The sequence below is a fragment of the Ptychodera flava genome, chromosome 11 (assembly GCF_041260155.1).
Source record: "Ptychodera flava strain L36383 chromosome 11, AS_Pfla_20210202, whole genome shotgun sequence".
Lineage (NCBI taxonomy): Eukaryota > Metazoa > Hemichordata > Enteropneusta > Ptychoderidae > Ptychodera > Ptychodera flava.
This window is the reverse complement of record NC_091938.1, coordinates 22,263,472-22,278,799: the sequence shown is the minus strand read 5'-3', so window position 1 is coordinate 22,278,799 and position 15,328 is coordinate 22,263,472. Positions and strand designations below refer to the sequence as shown.

Below are 15,328 nucleotides of genomic sequence, written 5' to 3'. Positions count from 1 at the left end.
AAACCAAATGGCTATGTCGTATATGGATTATGCCACCATGTCATCTTCGAAGTTCGATTTTACTGTGAAAATTAACAAGTTCATCTATCATGTAACCGTCGATCGTTCCCTATCATTCTCAGAATCCATACCTGATACTTAATTTGCTCCAAAAACGCTCGTTTCGCGTGATTTTCGGCCAAATTCGATGTACACATTGCTATAACAAAAGCGTGAGCAACATTCTGGTCACCTCACAGTGAACGTTGTCGTTGGGCACCTGCACTTTCACTGACGTTGGCGCCGCGTACCCATGAGGGGTGACTGGAATGTTGCTCACGCTCCAGCAGTGGGTCCATATGCGTTAATAACGTACAAGTCAAAACCAGCACGTAAAAGTCAGAAATTCCGTCCGGAAACACTACAGCTATGGACCCACAGCTACTCACGCTCAATGTTTTGGCCAGGTTGTTTTTGTTGTTGTAAGTGAGATCCCTCCTTTAGATAGAAGCACCCTCAGTCGAGGTAATGTTGTTCTGGTCGTCTATGGCTCGTGTACGCAGAACATGGCAATCAAAAATAAAACGTCTAGAGATTAGTTCAATTGAAAAAATTAGATTAATCCGGTGCAATGGAAAGCAGGCAGAGGCATCAAGAAGCAACTGTAACATTTCAATGGGTGAGTCACGGAAACGAGCAATGGACGAGGATACATTATAGTTAATCATGGTGTCCCATATATGCTGGAAATGTTTGTGACGCAGGTGAGCGCTGGCAGAACAAAGGCATAAGAAGTGCAGTCTATCTTCAGGGCCATCTGAGCATAGCCTACAGTTGGGTTCACCTTGTTTTGATTAAATCTTGCTTTGTTCGCTTGGAGCATATAACAACCAGTTAAGAGCTTCACTTTAACACTAGCACGTTCTACATCACGGGGATCAGAATTGACTGTGGACCAGACATGGTGAGGCTTGTTCGGGCTACAAATATCAAGGTTGATGAACCTACATGAAGATTTCTCTGTGGCTTCTTGGGTGATTTTTGCATGCCAGAATTCGTCTATATGTTTCCTCAGGAGCTCTTTTCCTTTATATCTTGTGGGTGGATTTTGTAGTAACGAGATGAAACTGGGAAAGTTGTATTTTATGAGAAGTTCATTGACACTGACAAACCAACTCTTGCTCTTTGAATCTTTCATGGCATACTGTCGTAACGCGAGATTATGTTCGATAGAGTTCTTCAGGCGGCAAATATTTAGGAAAAGAGAGATCATAGCCTTATGAAGTACAGCTTCAATTTTCTGCGCACCAATGAGTAACAGGGCTATGGAATCGGGACATCTGTCAGGTAGATGCTGTAGCTGCTTTAAGATCTTCTTCTGATAGTTTTCAAGTGAAAGTAAATCTTGCTTCTTGACTTTAATAACCTCCAAACCATACATTAATCTAGGGATAACAAAAACATTCCAGATATTTGTTGAAATTATTGGATTCAAGCCATTTTTACCGTGTAGACCAGCTTCTAGTAGTTGGTAAATGGTTCTTCGTGCAAGCTGAATGTTTTGATCGATATTATGCTTTCCGTCGCTTGTCCTAATAACACCAAGATGAACAGCTGCATCACATGGTAGGATATTTGCACCATTGACTGTAGGATAATTTTGTGCTGAGCTTGGAGTGTTATTACTGAAACGAGATATGTAAGCGCTCTTTGTGGTATTGATCTTTTGTCTTTTCTTGTTCACACAATCTTCCACAATTTGGACCATTGCCCTCATTTCATATGGATTTGAAGAAAGAAGTGCTACATCATCTGCACAGGTAGGGCTGCCAAGGTAAACATGACCGATGCGGAGACCGAAGTTAGACTTCTGAATGGCTTCTAATGTGCTATTCGTGTAGACTTTGAATAATTCAGCAGAGAGAGTGCTACCTTGTCTAGTTCCTTGTTTAAGATGAATAATGTTCGAGATTTTGCTATTCCATTTTATGCTTGAGCTCTGCTCAGAGTACTGTTCTGCGATGATATTCCAAAGATGACCTTGAATTCCAGGTGTCTTCCATTGTTCCAAACTCGGCCGAAACGCGACTTACCCGGTTTGATGCAGTGCAGAGTTCGGCTATTCCCCATAAGCTGTTTCTTTTTTCTTGACACTTTTACAAAAGTGTTGGTTCATATGTTTAACAAGTGCTGTCACCATGCTGTTTCTTTAGAAAAGAAACTTAGGCCCTAAGCTTTTGAAAAAATGCTGACTCGACAGTTTCGCAGGCGCTTTGATAAATGTTATCATTATGCGCCTTCATTGGTTGATCTGCAACCCAATTTTTTCTTCATAAATCTGAAATTCATTTGTTAAGGATTGTTCCCGAAATCTACAACTGAAAGGAACGTCAATGTAGTGCTTCTACGTTTCACAAGAGATGTCAGCTTACGATCTGCAACGCACAGCAAACGGGACACCTCGATGGGTGGGTATAGCGCCATCTAGTGTTCGTAACCTAGGCTCGGGTTTGGGCAATGTAGATATTCTTTTTTACATAAGATAGGTAACGTAAGTTGGATCAAAATCCTAATATTAAATATTTGATAGTGTTTCCTGAAGTAAATTACTCTTGGAAACAAAACTAATCAATAGCGCTGCAATCAAAGGTAAAACATTTAGTCTGTTCGTGTACGAGGTAAATGGTGTCACGACTTTGCTACATGTAGCAGACGAAATAAAGTGTACATTCTGCATGTAGCGCGTGCTCCTAATGCTGGTCAGTATGATACGAACAGGCTCGGCATTGCCAATTTAAACATTCAGGGAAGAAATTACCCAGTTTCGCTGCTCACTACCACTATATGTAATGATGGTATACTCGGGGCAACAGCTGAGATAGCGGCACGGATCAGCGAGGACAAGCAGACTACTGAGAGTATGTCGACCTCTTGACGTCGCCCGAAATTTGTGTAGTTGTGCAGCGGCCATGTATTCCGAGCACGATCTTTTGCAGAAGCGACCCCACGTAAAAACGACTGTAGAGGTGAGGGTGTTTGCCATACTTGAACGCAAGGTGTGGACTGATGCTGAAAGGAATAACTATTATAAGGCCAAAAAAAAAAAAAAGAAATGTTTCTGGTCAGGTTTTTCTTTAAAAAATGGTGCGGCGACGCGCATTTTATTTTATTTTATTTTATTTTATTTTCCCTCAAGGGAGGGAGGAGGGTCAGTTTTATAGTTTTATCAATATAGTCACATATATACTATTCATGCAGTCACTGATCATGCCCCCCAAAGAATTTTCTCTTTCTCTTCAGCCATTTTGGTTTGGTGTCAGCCACGGCTGCCGGCCACAAACAGAAAAAAAAACGGTGACGCGCTGTTGTTCAAGTGACGCGCGCGCTGACCAGAAACATTTCTTTTTCTTTTTTTGGCCTAATCTGACAATTCTCTGAAACAAAGTCGTATTGCAACACGAAACGAAACTGAACAAGCCTAGGCCAGAAATAGTCAAATGTTATGTTTCGTCCCACCATACACGGTTGGAAGTCGAATATTTGTTTCAGGCCTGGACAGCAAAAATATGATGCCAACAAAATTAAATATTCGTTGTCTTCATAATTGCGACGTACAAGGTAATTTACTTGCACTAAAGAGCATGACCCATTACCGTCCTTGTCATAAATTACCGTTATAATTGTTTATCTCTTTAAGTTGCAATAGTCGAATTACATTCTTTTTTTCCCATTGTCCAGAAGCATGCTGTAATAGAGACCTCAATTTGTAAAATAACGAGTGCAATACATACAGTGGTCAGCAGAAGCACACGTGATGTATTTCGACAAGCCTGCTTCAAGAAATTACAGGTTGGTTGGGAGTGACGCTTTCAACTCTTTGTTTATGCATAATATTTGTAAACGTACCATATGAAAAACAACGTAGAAAATACAGAAGACGATAGTTTTTGTAGACCTGAATACGTATGATATAGGCCTATATACATTAAACCATGGAGGTAGTAGTCTCTACTACCTCCATGATTAAACTAAATCTTCAAAATTGTGTAATAAAAATTGCCATATGTGGAAAACATTCCAGAGTTGTAATAAAGCTGAACGTGCAAAGAGTTTGATGGTGAACAGACAAACGTGTCGGAGGCCAGAGTAACCATCCAACACTCAACAGGTACTTTACTACTAATATTACCAATTCTGACCTCTAGTGTTATATTCTAAGGGACAATTATGCTTTATTTGTAATGTCGACAGCAAAATTTCTCAAATTATATGGACATTATCTTTTTTCAGTTTGAAAACACCATGATAAGTTGTTTCCTTAACATGAACCATGCAAAAAGAGCATTTGGCAGCGCTACAAGTGGAAATGCAAATACTTTGGCATAGAAGGTACATGGTAAAATATTATACTGTTATTAAAATGGCAGTGTGAAATATAGCAACTTGCTTCTTTGCAGGTTTCAGATGTGCATGAAATGTCCAATGAGATAAGAAGTAGATTGGAATGGATAGCTTGTCAAAGAATGGGATACCTTGTACCACAAGACAAGCAGAATAAGGTAGCTAACCTATCTGTATAAACTTATGGTTTGGGTGTTCTCCTATATACAAGCCAGACCCAATAGCATTTCTTGAGACAAAGATAAATGGTTTACTGAAATAACTGCTGAGGACAAATGTAGCATTTCAAAGTTTACAGGATACACAGTAGTGAAAACAAATCTCACTGCGAGTATATTGATAAATGATAAAGTGAAATAAACACAATCGAATCCTAGGGAGAAACATATATCAAAAACCACACAATGCTGGTAATACTAAACAACTGAAAAAACCAGTGTATTTATGATTTCCGTTTATTTATGATTTCCAATATATCTTTCTTCAGATTCCAATATTACATATCTTACCCATGTTATGCTCCTCAGCCAATTACTTTAGATCGATAGTATTGCATGCAACACAGCTGCAAAATTGTTTAAATGCAAAACTACTTGGAAAACTCATTCCAAAAATGTTATCAAAAAGTAAAATCATCTCCCACTGGCTGTAGGCTGCATCAGATGGCACCATTATACACATGTCTACAATTTTAAACATGACATTCAGACTGGGTATCTGGAACTTCCATCAGTATTGCAGAAGAGGCAAATGGAGATGGAACCTTCTCTACTATTATGATTTGTAAAGGCTGAAAAAGTGTCAGTCCTAAGCTGGCAACTACAATACACGTATAAAACAGTAAAGGGAGGAATATCCGATTTTAAGACATATGTCCTGAGGAGCAGCCTTTAATTCTTACATGTTTGCTTGGGCATATTTTGGTTGACTTAGGAATGGAAAAATTATCAACCATCAGCTCAGGAAGAACCATTACAGTTGGTACCAGATGTACAAAGGGTTCTTGGTACTGAGATAAATGTACACCAATCACATATGGTGAGTAACATTATATCTGTATGGAGCTAACACAAAAACACACAAAAAAATGAAAATAAAAGCAAACAAAGGAAAGTGTAATTAGAAGCTTTTTACGGCAAGCAAGCTTACTTTCAAGTGGCTAAATAACATTAATTGAAAATATTAGCATATTTGGCGGGAAATAATAATGGAGTGGAGCAAGATGATTATTTACGTTATTGGCCCGTTATTGCTCCATCCATTGATTGTCTGAAAGCGCAAGTTTCATACTTGATTACTGTAATGACATCCCATAAATAATTCTCTCTGCTCTACACAAGTGTAATTTCCTCTGAAGTCTGTCACGCTGTGATATTCATATTTCTCAACAATCATAGCGAATGACAGTTTAGTGGTGTCACATTTCAAAGCAATGTCAACCTATATTTCCCTTTAAAAGAATACAGATCAGAAAATCCTTGAACTTGAAAAGGACTTCAACATCTTCACTGATGAGGAAATGGAGGAGATTGACTCATTGCTTTCACCAGATTGTGATGCTGTGCTTGATAACAGTAATCCCAGGGCTGATAAAGAATTCCCATCACAGCATGACTCTTCAGATGCTTTCAATGTTCAGACAAATTTGCTGGCACAAGATTGGTCAGCTTATACTGAAGAAGTTAATCCTTCACAGTGCCTTGAACGAGGAAGCCAGAAAACAGCTGTGGATGTCACTCTGGTTAGTATATAAGCCCTCAGAGATAGGTACATTTCCACTGCAGTCTATCAAAGTGAATTTATTTCCATCTTACATCTGTCAGCATTTGATATTTATGATAAGATGAACAGTCTCCCTACTGACAGATTGTACATAGATTTCATTATCCAAATTCCCTACATCCCTGTGTCATAACAGTGTTAGTGTCATTGTTAGATTCAATGAATGTTAATATGACATGGAACAGCTGACATTAGGTGATAATTGACACACATTTCACGGGCATGGGGATTTTACAGTATAGTGAGGTATGATCTGTCTAATATGTATGATAAATATTCACTCCTAATGCCCCTGTGTTTGAAACTTCCAATCAAATGTTTGAATTAAGGTGGCACAGCAGGTAGTTATAGTATTTGAAGTTGTTATATCAATATTGTGGCATTGATGTCACATGCCATATGCTTGCTCCCTTTGCTAAGTGCTTTGCAGTGCCTCCAATTTTCACAATCATATGTTCTTAAATGTCACAAAGACTTAAATGGTTCAACTACTGTGTGGATAACCAATGGTCAAAGTTACCAGAATGGAGCAATGTGGGCATGGTTGTATGGGATTGAAGTTTACATCATGTGGTATTGAGTCTATCACATAAAAGGAAGATCTGAATTATGCTATTGATGAAAAGTCCTTGTTCTCAATCATGACATATAGGTGGCCCATCAGACTGTGGGAGGGTCATGGTCAAACAGCAAGAATTGCTGAAAAATTTGCACCCATGCTGCTTTCTAAAACAAAAAAACATATGGAAGTTGATTCTTGCTGTACAAATTTTGCAGCAAAAAAAAAGTTCAAATTTTGGGAAAAAATTATCACATTCTTGAATAGGTAATTTGCATGTCAGCATTTTAACCAACTTCCCACTAATGGTCCATCTGTGAATACAGCTGAGAGTAGAACTCTATTTTAATATCTCATCCCACTGCTGTCACTTACTACATTAATAATTACATTAATAATAGAAGGTCTTTTCATTTTAACAGATTTTGGAATACTCAAGTATATTGCGTTTATCAATCCAATAATTGCTAATGTAACCCTTCCTTTAAAATGTTTTACAGAGCCAACCAGATGCAGTAGACAATGACTGGTTTGAAGAAATACTTCTGGACTCTGATTGGCCAGCAGGAAATTGACAGGATTATTTTAGAGAGAGTTTCTCCATGGACAGTGTTGGATTGATCGCCTCAAAGATGATTGACATTGACTGCATATCCACAAAAGATTCATTCTCACAAATTGTGTCTGTACACGTATAACACAAGAAAGTTTAAGTTGCTGCATCATTTATAGGCTGCAAAATCCATTTCAAAGTGTTTTGATGGTTTCTGGATAATTTCATTAATGCCTGATGAACAGTGCAATGAATCCCGTAGAGATTTACCTAATGTGATCATAAAAGCTTGTGGAAATGAAAAATGTAAGCCAACACGTGTGTGGATATCAAAAGGATAAACTAGCAAATATGTGGTGTACATGTTATAGACTGAACAGTGTGACTTATACAAAGACTCAATACAAACAAATTAGATTTTAGTTAACAACATACAAAAGAAACTCGTATAAATAATATATATATATATATATATATATATATATATATATATAATCAGTAACAATATAGTGGCTCTGACACGGCATTCTCCCAAGGGCAGTTAAAGAGTAGTGGCTATCGATAGTTTGCAAGTTGACATTCATTGACACAGAATATTGATATTGACATCGATATGCAAATAAGCCAATAGGCTATCAGCAATGGTTATACTCTAGAATGAAAAGGATGCCATATCTCCTATAGAAAATGGAAGTAAACATGTATAGACTTAGTACAGCTGAAAGATCACTGGATGGCAGTACAAGCGAGTATTTATTTGAGAATTTGTGCACATGGTTTTGCTTCCACTGTGATGGGTGGTCCATTCAAATTCCAAATTTAAAATGTTGTAATGAAGAAAACTGAAGTGTGGCAAATATTAAAGCTGTTTCTTTCTCTGTCAATTTGTTTGTTTCATTTCAGCTCCCATTTGTTGGATGTATGCCTAGCATGGGGAGCTATTTGAATCAGTGGTATGTATGTATGTATGTGTGTATGTATGTTATGATGTATGCATATGTATGTATGTATATATGCATGTATGTATATGTGTATGTATAATGTATGTATGTATACATGTGTATGTATTTGTGTATGTCTGTATTCATGCATGTTTACACACATGTGTGTCTGTCTGTCTGTCTGTCTGTCTGTCTGTATATATACATAATAGAAATTAGAAGAGAGCACCTTTACCCTACTCTCTAAGTGTAGTGTAAAGTTTGCACATTCAATAGTTTGAGCATTATTGATCTCAAAACTTCTCTGAAGTTACTCACTGGATAGCTTTGGAATCAATTTTTGGTTCTTGTTAATGATGCTGACCTCGTTCCATTTCGTTAAAGTTCTGATGAAATTCTGCATATGATTTTTCTTGATTTTTGTTGTCTTTTTTGTTGGTTTTGAGTTTTTTTGGCCCCTATTGTGATTGTTGATTAAAATATTACTTAAAATGTACTGGTCATATAGCTTAACAACTTGTCAGATAAAACCTTTATCGATTGCTAAATGCTTATTTCACGCTGTTATTTCAAACCAGATGGTATTTGTGACAATTTAGCACTTCTAGAAAATCAGTTAGTTAAATTACATAGTATGTATACAGATAGTTACTTCATTATTGGAGGCGACTTTAGCGCAAGAACTGGGTCTGAGAAAGATTTTATTCTTGATGATTCCATTGACCATTTGCCTTTTGACGATTCAGTGTACAAACCATCCCACTTCCAACTCCATAGAAATTCAAAAGACCAAGTTGTCAATGAACCTGGCCAACATTTGCTGAACATTTGCAAAAATTTTGATTTGCATATTGTTAATGGCAGAACGGCCAATGACAATCCAGGAAATATAACATGTGTTACTGTAAAGGGTTATAGCATTGTTGATTACGTAATTAGCTCTGCGCAATTGTTTTTTGGGGTTTTTTTTGAATAACTTTGAGGTTCTGTCCAGAATAGATTCAGATCACTTTCCCATTGTGTGTCAACTAGAATGTTTAAAGGTAAAAAGTAACCGTACAAAGAAGTGTACTGATGGCATTTCCAGCGGTGTCCGTTTTCTCATGTCCGATAAATGTAAAACATCCTTCAAGTATAATCTCAATTCTGCACCAGTGTTACAGATCTTTGAAGATTTACAGCAGAACATTGAGAACACGTCCTATGTAATTTCTAAATTAAATCATTAAATAAATTAAATTCCACTGTAGAATCATTAAATCACTATAAGGTTGCTAGAAATCATTTTAAACAGACATGTAAACTTTCAATGAAACGCTTTCAGGACTCTCTTTGAAAAAGGATTCATGAGGCTACTATTAATAATTCTAGTGATTTTTGGCCAATTTTGATATCTTTATTGAAATGTAAAGGCAATAGTGCCGACCAGATCAATATTCAGTCATGGTACAGTTATTTCAGTGAATTGTATAGGGAATGTAATGATATAGAATCATGAGACTTGGATTTTCTGACAACTGTACAAGAAGCCATAGATCAGTTTATCAGTGAAAATAATGATACTTACCATTATGGTGTTGATTAATGATACTGACGACACTAGCAGTATTCTGAATGATCCCATCTCTGATATTGAAGTGTTACAGTGCTTGAAAAAGTTTAAGACAGGCAAAGCGCCAGGTTCAGATGGAATCCCAAATGAATTTTATCAATATGCTTCAGAAATAATACTTCCTGTACTCGTAGAACTTTTTAACTACATTTTTAGCTCTGGTATATTTCCTTCAGAATGGTCTGTTGCTATTGTAATCCCCCTCCTCAAAAAGGGGGATAAAAGTGATATGAATAATTATAGGGTATTTCCCTATTAAACTCACTGGGTAAAATTTTTACAGCCATTTTAAATGAAAGACTCACTAAGTGGTCTAACACAACAAATGTTATTTCAGACTGTCAAGCCGGTTTTAGAAAGAATCACAGTACTGTAGATAATGTTTTTGTTTTACATGCTATAATTTAAAAGTATTTAAGTATCAGACGTGGTAAGTTTTACGGTTTATTCGTAGATTTTTCAACGGCATTTGATAGAGTGAACCACTCACTTTTATTGTACAAACTGATGACTCTGAGTGTCAAGGGAAGTATGTTCAATATTCTTCTTTCCATGTACAATAACATTAAGTCTTGTGTCAGAGCTGGCACTTTAACTTCAGAATATTTTAATTGTCCAGCTGGTGTACGACAGGGGTGCGATTCTTAGCCCTTAATTGTTCAGCCTATTCATCGAAGAATTAAACTCCATGTTTATGGAGTCAGGTCAAATGGGCATTCAGTTAACTCAAGATATTTTCGATCTTTTCTCCTTACTGTATGCAGACGATATTGTATTTTTTTCTGATTCTGTACGAAACTTACAGTTCTTAATTGACATTCTTCATAAATATTGTATCAAATGGCGCATGAACGTTAACTTGGAAATGACAAAAATTGTTATTTTTCGCAAAGGTGGCCATAAAGCTGGTTGGAAAAAATGGCATTTTGGGAATACAGAAATCGATATTTTATCGTATTACAAATATCTTGGTCTTCTACTCTCTACACGTAACACCTGGTCTAAAGCTGTACATACATTTGCCAACCGAGCTAACAAGGCACTGAATTTATTGTCAGTGGCCAGGTGGAAACTGGAATACATTTCATTTGAATGTCATTTTAAGTTATTTGATGCTATGGTCTTACCAATTCTTTGTTATGGATCAGAGATATGCGATTTGGGGATTTCAATTTTACGACATCATTGAAAAAGTTCAACGATCATGGTGTAAAAAGCTATTGGGTGTACCTAATAGTACAGCAAATGAAGCTGTAGTTGGAGAATGTAGGCGTTTGCCAGTCTTTTTTCACACCTTAAAACGATGTATCCGTTACTGGGTAAAACTCACTGAAATGCCACAAGGGAGACTCTCTAGGCAAGCGTATTTAATGCTGTGCAATCTTGACCGTTTAGGTCGACACACATGTTTTTTTATTTATTTATTTATTTATTTATTTATTTATTTATTTATTTATTTATTTATTTATTTATTTATTTATTCATCTTTATACTGGTTAGCTCTCTCAGTAAAAAATGTACTGATTTCCAGGGAGGACCAGTGTAAAATAAAATAAAACATTGTAATAAATAAAACTTAAATAACAATAAAGGGAATAAAAAGCAATGTACATAACAAGGTTGACAAAGTAAAAAACACGTGGCAACAAAAAGACAACAATATACCAAATGTATACAATACTGCAAAACCTACACATAATCGCACTGGAGGATATTTCTTAAGCATTTGTTTAAATTGGCGTACAGAGGTGATATCATGAAAAACAGCAGGTAAATTGTTAAAATAATTTATTGCACGATAAATAAAGGAATTACGTGCTGTAGTTGTTCTATAAGAGGGAAGAATATATCTGTGAGAATTTCTTGTCTGATAACGATGTGTTGATTTATAGCAATCGAAAAGGGTTTCTAAGTATGGAGGAACAATGTCCCCTTGATTAGAATTTAAACATTTAAACATCATGTGACACACATGGCCTCGACGTCTCGACTCAATGGTATTCCAGTCCAAAGTAGCCAATAGCTGTGGCCCATCTTTAACAAAATGATGTCCGTTTCTTGCAAAATCATTCAGAATAATACGGGCTGCTCTATGCTGAAGTGATTGTAACCTATCAATATCAGTTTTGTTTGCCCCGTCCCAAATAATATCATAGTAATCAAACAATGGTTGAATTAAAGCGTTGTACATCAAAGTGCAAGTTTTAGTATCGACATTCGGTCTGATACGACGTAACACACCGAGACGTGCAGATATCTTTTTGTTCAACAATGACAAATGAACGTTCCAGTTAAGAAATTCGTCGAAAAAGACCCATATTTAAAGCATTCCACCAGTTCAATAATTAATTACCTGATTATACATTGTTATAAAAGGTGAACCAGCTTTTTTGATATTGTTATGTGAACCAAATAGCATCCATTGTGTTTTCTGAACATTAAGTGTCAATTTATTCATATCTAGCCATTTTTCAACTTTTCCTAATTCAAAAGTGAGAATGTTATTGATCTCACTGACTGAATCACCAGAAGCTATAATGGCAGTGTCGTCGGCATACAAAGCAATTTTACTTTTTGTTATTATAGATGGCAGATCGTTAATATAAATTATGAATAACAAAGGGCCCAGTATTGAGCCCTGGGGTACCCCATAAGGAAGAATTCCTTGTCAGAAAGCTGGCCACTTAGCAAGACCTGTTGAGAACGGTCTGAGAGATAATTCTGAAACCAATCTAATGCATTATTATTGGCACCGATGCGTTTCAATTTGTTGAGTAAGATATCGTGATGAACTGTATCAAAAGCTTTTTTGAGATCGAGGAAAACAATACCTGTAAGTTTCTTCATATCAATATTGGCATAGATATGATTTGTAACATCGATCAAGGTGGTCGAAGTACTATGTTTTGAGCGAAAACCAGACTGGTTTTCATTCTAAATACCATTACCACGTAAATAGCTGTATAACTGGTCATGAATAGCCCTTTCGAAAATTTTGCAAACTACTGGAAGCACAGATATTGGTCTATAATTGTTGGGGTCAGTATTGTCACCAGTCTTGAAAAGCGGGGTAACTTTTGCAGTTTTCCAATCAGCTGGTATTCTATTTGTTGACAAAGATAAATTGAACAACGTAGGCAATATGGTTCAGCTAACACACTGGCACCCACTTTGAAAATCTAGTATGAGTGTTATCCAATCCTGATGATTTGTTTGTTTGAAGGTTACATAACTGATTTCTAACAAAGTCAACAGAAAAGTTTGTAAATGAGAAACTATAGTTTGTATGTTGTCATAACATGACATGTGGGGAATGTGTGATTTTTCTGCAACATTAAATTTCTTTGCAAGTAAATTTCCAATGGAGGTAAAGAAACGATTTAGACTGTTTGCATTATCGATGGGCAACGTCACTTAAACATATTCTATTTTCGTATGGATTTGGCCATGTATGGATATCTCAAGAGATAGGTGACAAACAGTTGTTCTTTTTAATATTTGAAACACGAATTGCAGATATTTTGAAACAGCAATGGAAAGGTTACGGTTCATCGAAAAGCAAACTACGTACTTATTCACAGTTCAAGTCTCTCCTTGAACCTGAAATGTATCTTTATTCAAATTGTACACGAAATGTTAGACAGGTATTTGCTTGTTTTCGATGTTCTGTTCTTCCTCTAGCGATAGAGGAAGGCATCAGAACATATGTTTCAGCAAGGCATTGTAAGGTATGCTCTGGTAAATATGTAGAAGATGAGTATCATTTTCTACTTGTGTGTCCTGTATATGCGAATTTGAGAAAGCAATATTTTTGCTGTTAGCCTTCAAATTCTGCTACTAAGGTATATAGGGATAACTGAATGCCTATTAGATCAAACGGAGATGAAATTTGCTTTAAGGTAGTATACGCCTCGAAAGTGAAAGACTAAAACTTTTGCTCAAACTTCCCTCAAAGAATACTTCAACCATTCTCTTTCAAAATCAAAATTCAAAATCGGGGTCACCTCGCAAATTTTGGTACTACAGAAACAAATTACCGAAGATTTGCCGAGATTTGAAATTCAAAATGGACGCCATCCCTGTGTTAACTCTACGTATACAAATAAAATTTTCGATTTTCGAAAACTAAGCCAGGTGAATCGTTTTCTTACGCCAAGAGCTTCAAAATGAGCCCGCACAAGTAGTAGATCAGAAAAGAATTGTAAGAGTTTGAGAGTGCGAATATCTGTCCCTTAATATCTGTCCCTTCTGTACCTTAAAGGGATATAGTCGTCGGAACTGCGCCGGTGCAAGTTTCTTGTTTACAAACAATGTATTTCGTGCACGATATCAAGATGCACCTCATCATCATAGCGGCAACATTTAAATTATACGATGATAGATTGTGACAGACATGTTTTAACAGTCATCAATCACCATTGTGCCTTGGATACTTTGTTGCCATGGGTCGTATGGGTCCCATACGACCTTTGAGTGCAGTTCCGACGACTACATCCCTTTAATACACTTATGTTAATTTTTGGTACCAATAATTTTATCTTTTAGTTAAACCAATCTCTTCGAAGTACTTATCACGTAGCTATCAAATGTGTAATATGTTTTCCTTTGGGTGACTTAAACGGATACAGTCGTCGGAACTGCGCTCAAAGATCTATGGGACCCATACAACCAATGTAAACACTGTATCCAAGGTACGATGGTGATTGACGAAAATTTAAACGTGTGTCGTAATCTACATTGTATAATTTAAATGTTGCAGCACAGGCGCAGTTCGGACGACTGTTTCCCTTTAATACAGGCTTGCTCATGAATGTAAATATATGTTTATATAAAGTTTTTCTCTGAAACTGTATAGCTGATAGCTGTCAAATGTAGTTTGCATGTGCCTAAGCATAACTTGGTTCAGATTTTATTAAATGATGGTGAAATTCATACTTTTTTAAAGTTTCAGAGCCAAATCGATAATTTTCGGCCTGATAACTTTCAAATTTGGAACAATATTTCGGATCTAATGAGAGCACAGTATTATTGACGCTATTTCTTTAATTTTCCCCATACGTGGTTTAAAATATTTAAAGTATTTACCAATAAACACTGCCCTCGAAAACTAGTGCACAGATTTCGAAACCTCACGAAAAATATCCTGAGAAAATATTCGGTTCCATTGTTTTCCGTTTGGCAAACGATGTATGGTATATGAGGATAAAGAGACAATATTACATTATTTCAATTCATTTTCTCTTTAAAAAAGTATGAGACATGACATTTGGCTGTAGAGAGACCATATTTCATTTGATTTTAACTCCCCACTTGAAATAAACCATACTCTGATTTCAACAGATTATTCACCGGTGACATCACTCGAGAACATTGTGCTTTTAAATAATTCATCAAATCATTATTTTACATTCATTAAACATAAGCCATCCCTTTGTGTGTACATCTGCAGATCCTACACCCCATGTACGTTTAGATTAAGCCCACACGAAACACTGAAGGAA

The 15,328-nt window shown here is 36.4% G+C and overlaps 1 protein-coding gene across 1 annotated transcript; it reads left to right on the top strand.

The window, feature by feature from the left end:
* The first annotated feature begins 2,741 nt into the window (after window positions 1–2,741).
* On the top strand, window positions 2,742–8,158 carry LOC139143832 (uncharacterized). The gene is made up of 6 exons (XM_070714412.1): window positions 2,742–3,005; window positions 3,718–3,828; window positions 4,437–4,538; window positions 5,314–5,418; window positions 5,840–6,121; window positions 7,222–8,158. The coding sequence occupies exons 1-6, from the start codon at window positions 2,949–2,951 to the stop codon at window positions 7,294–7,296; spliced, it is 732 nt and encodes a 243-aa protein (XP_070570513.1). The 5' UTR covers window positions 2,742–2,948; the 3' UTR covers window positions 7,297–8,158.
* Window positions 8,159–15,328: the final 7,170 nt, after the last annotated feature.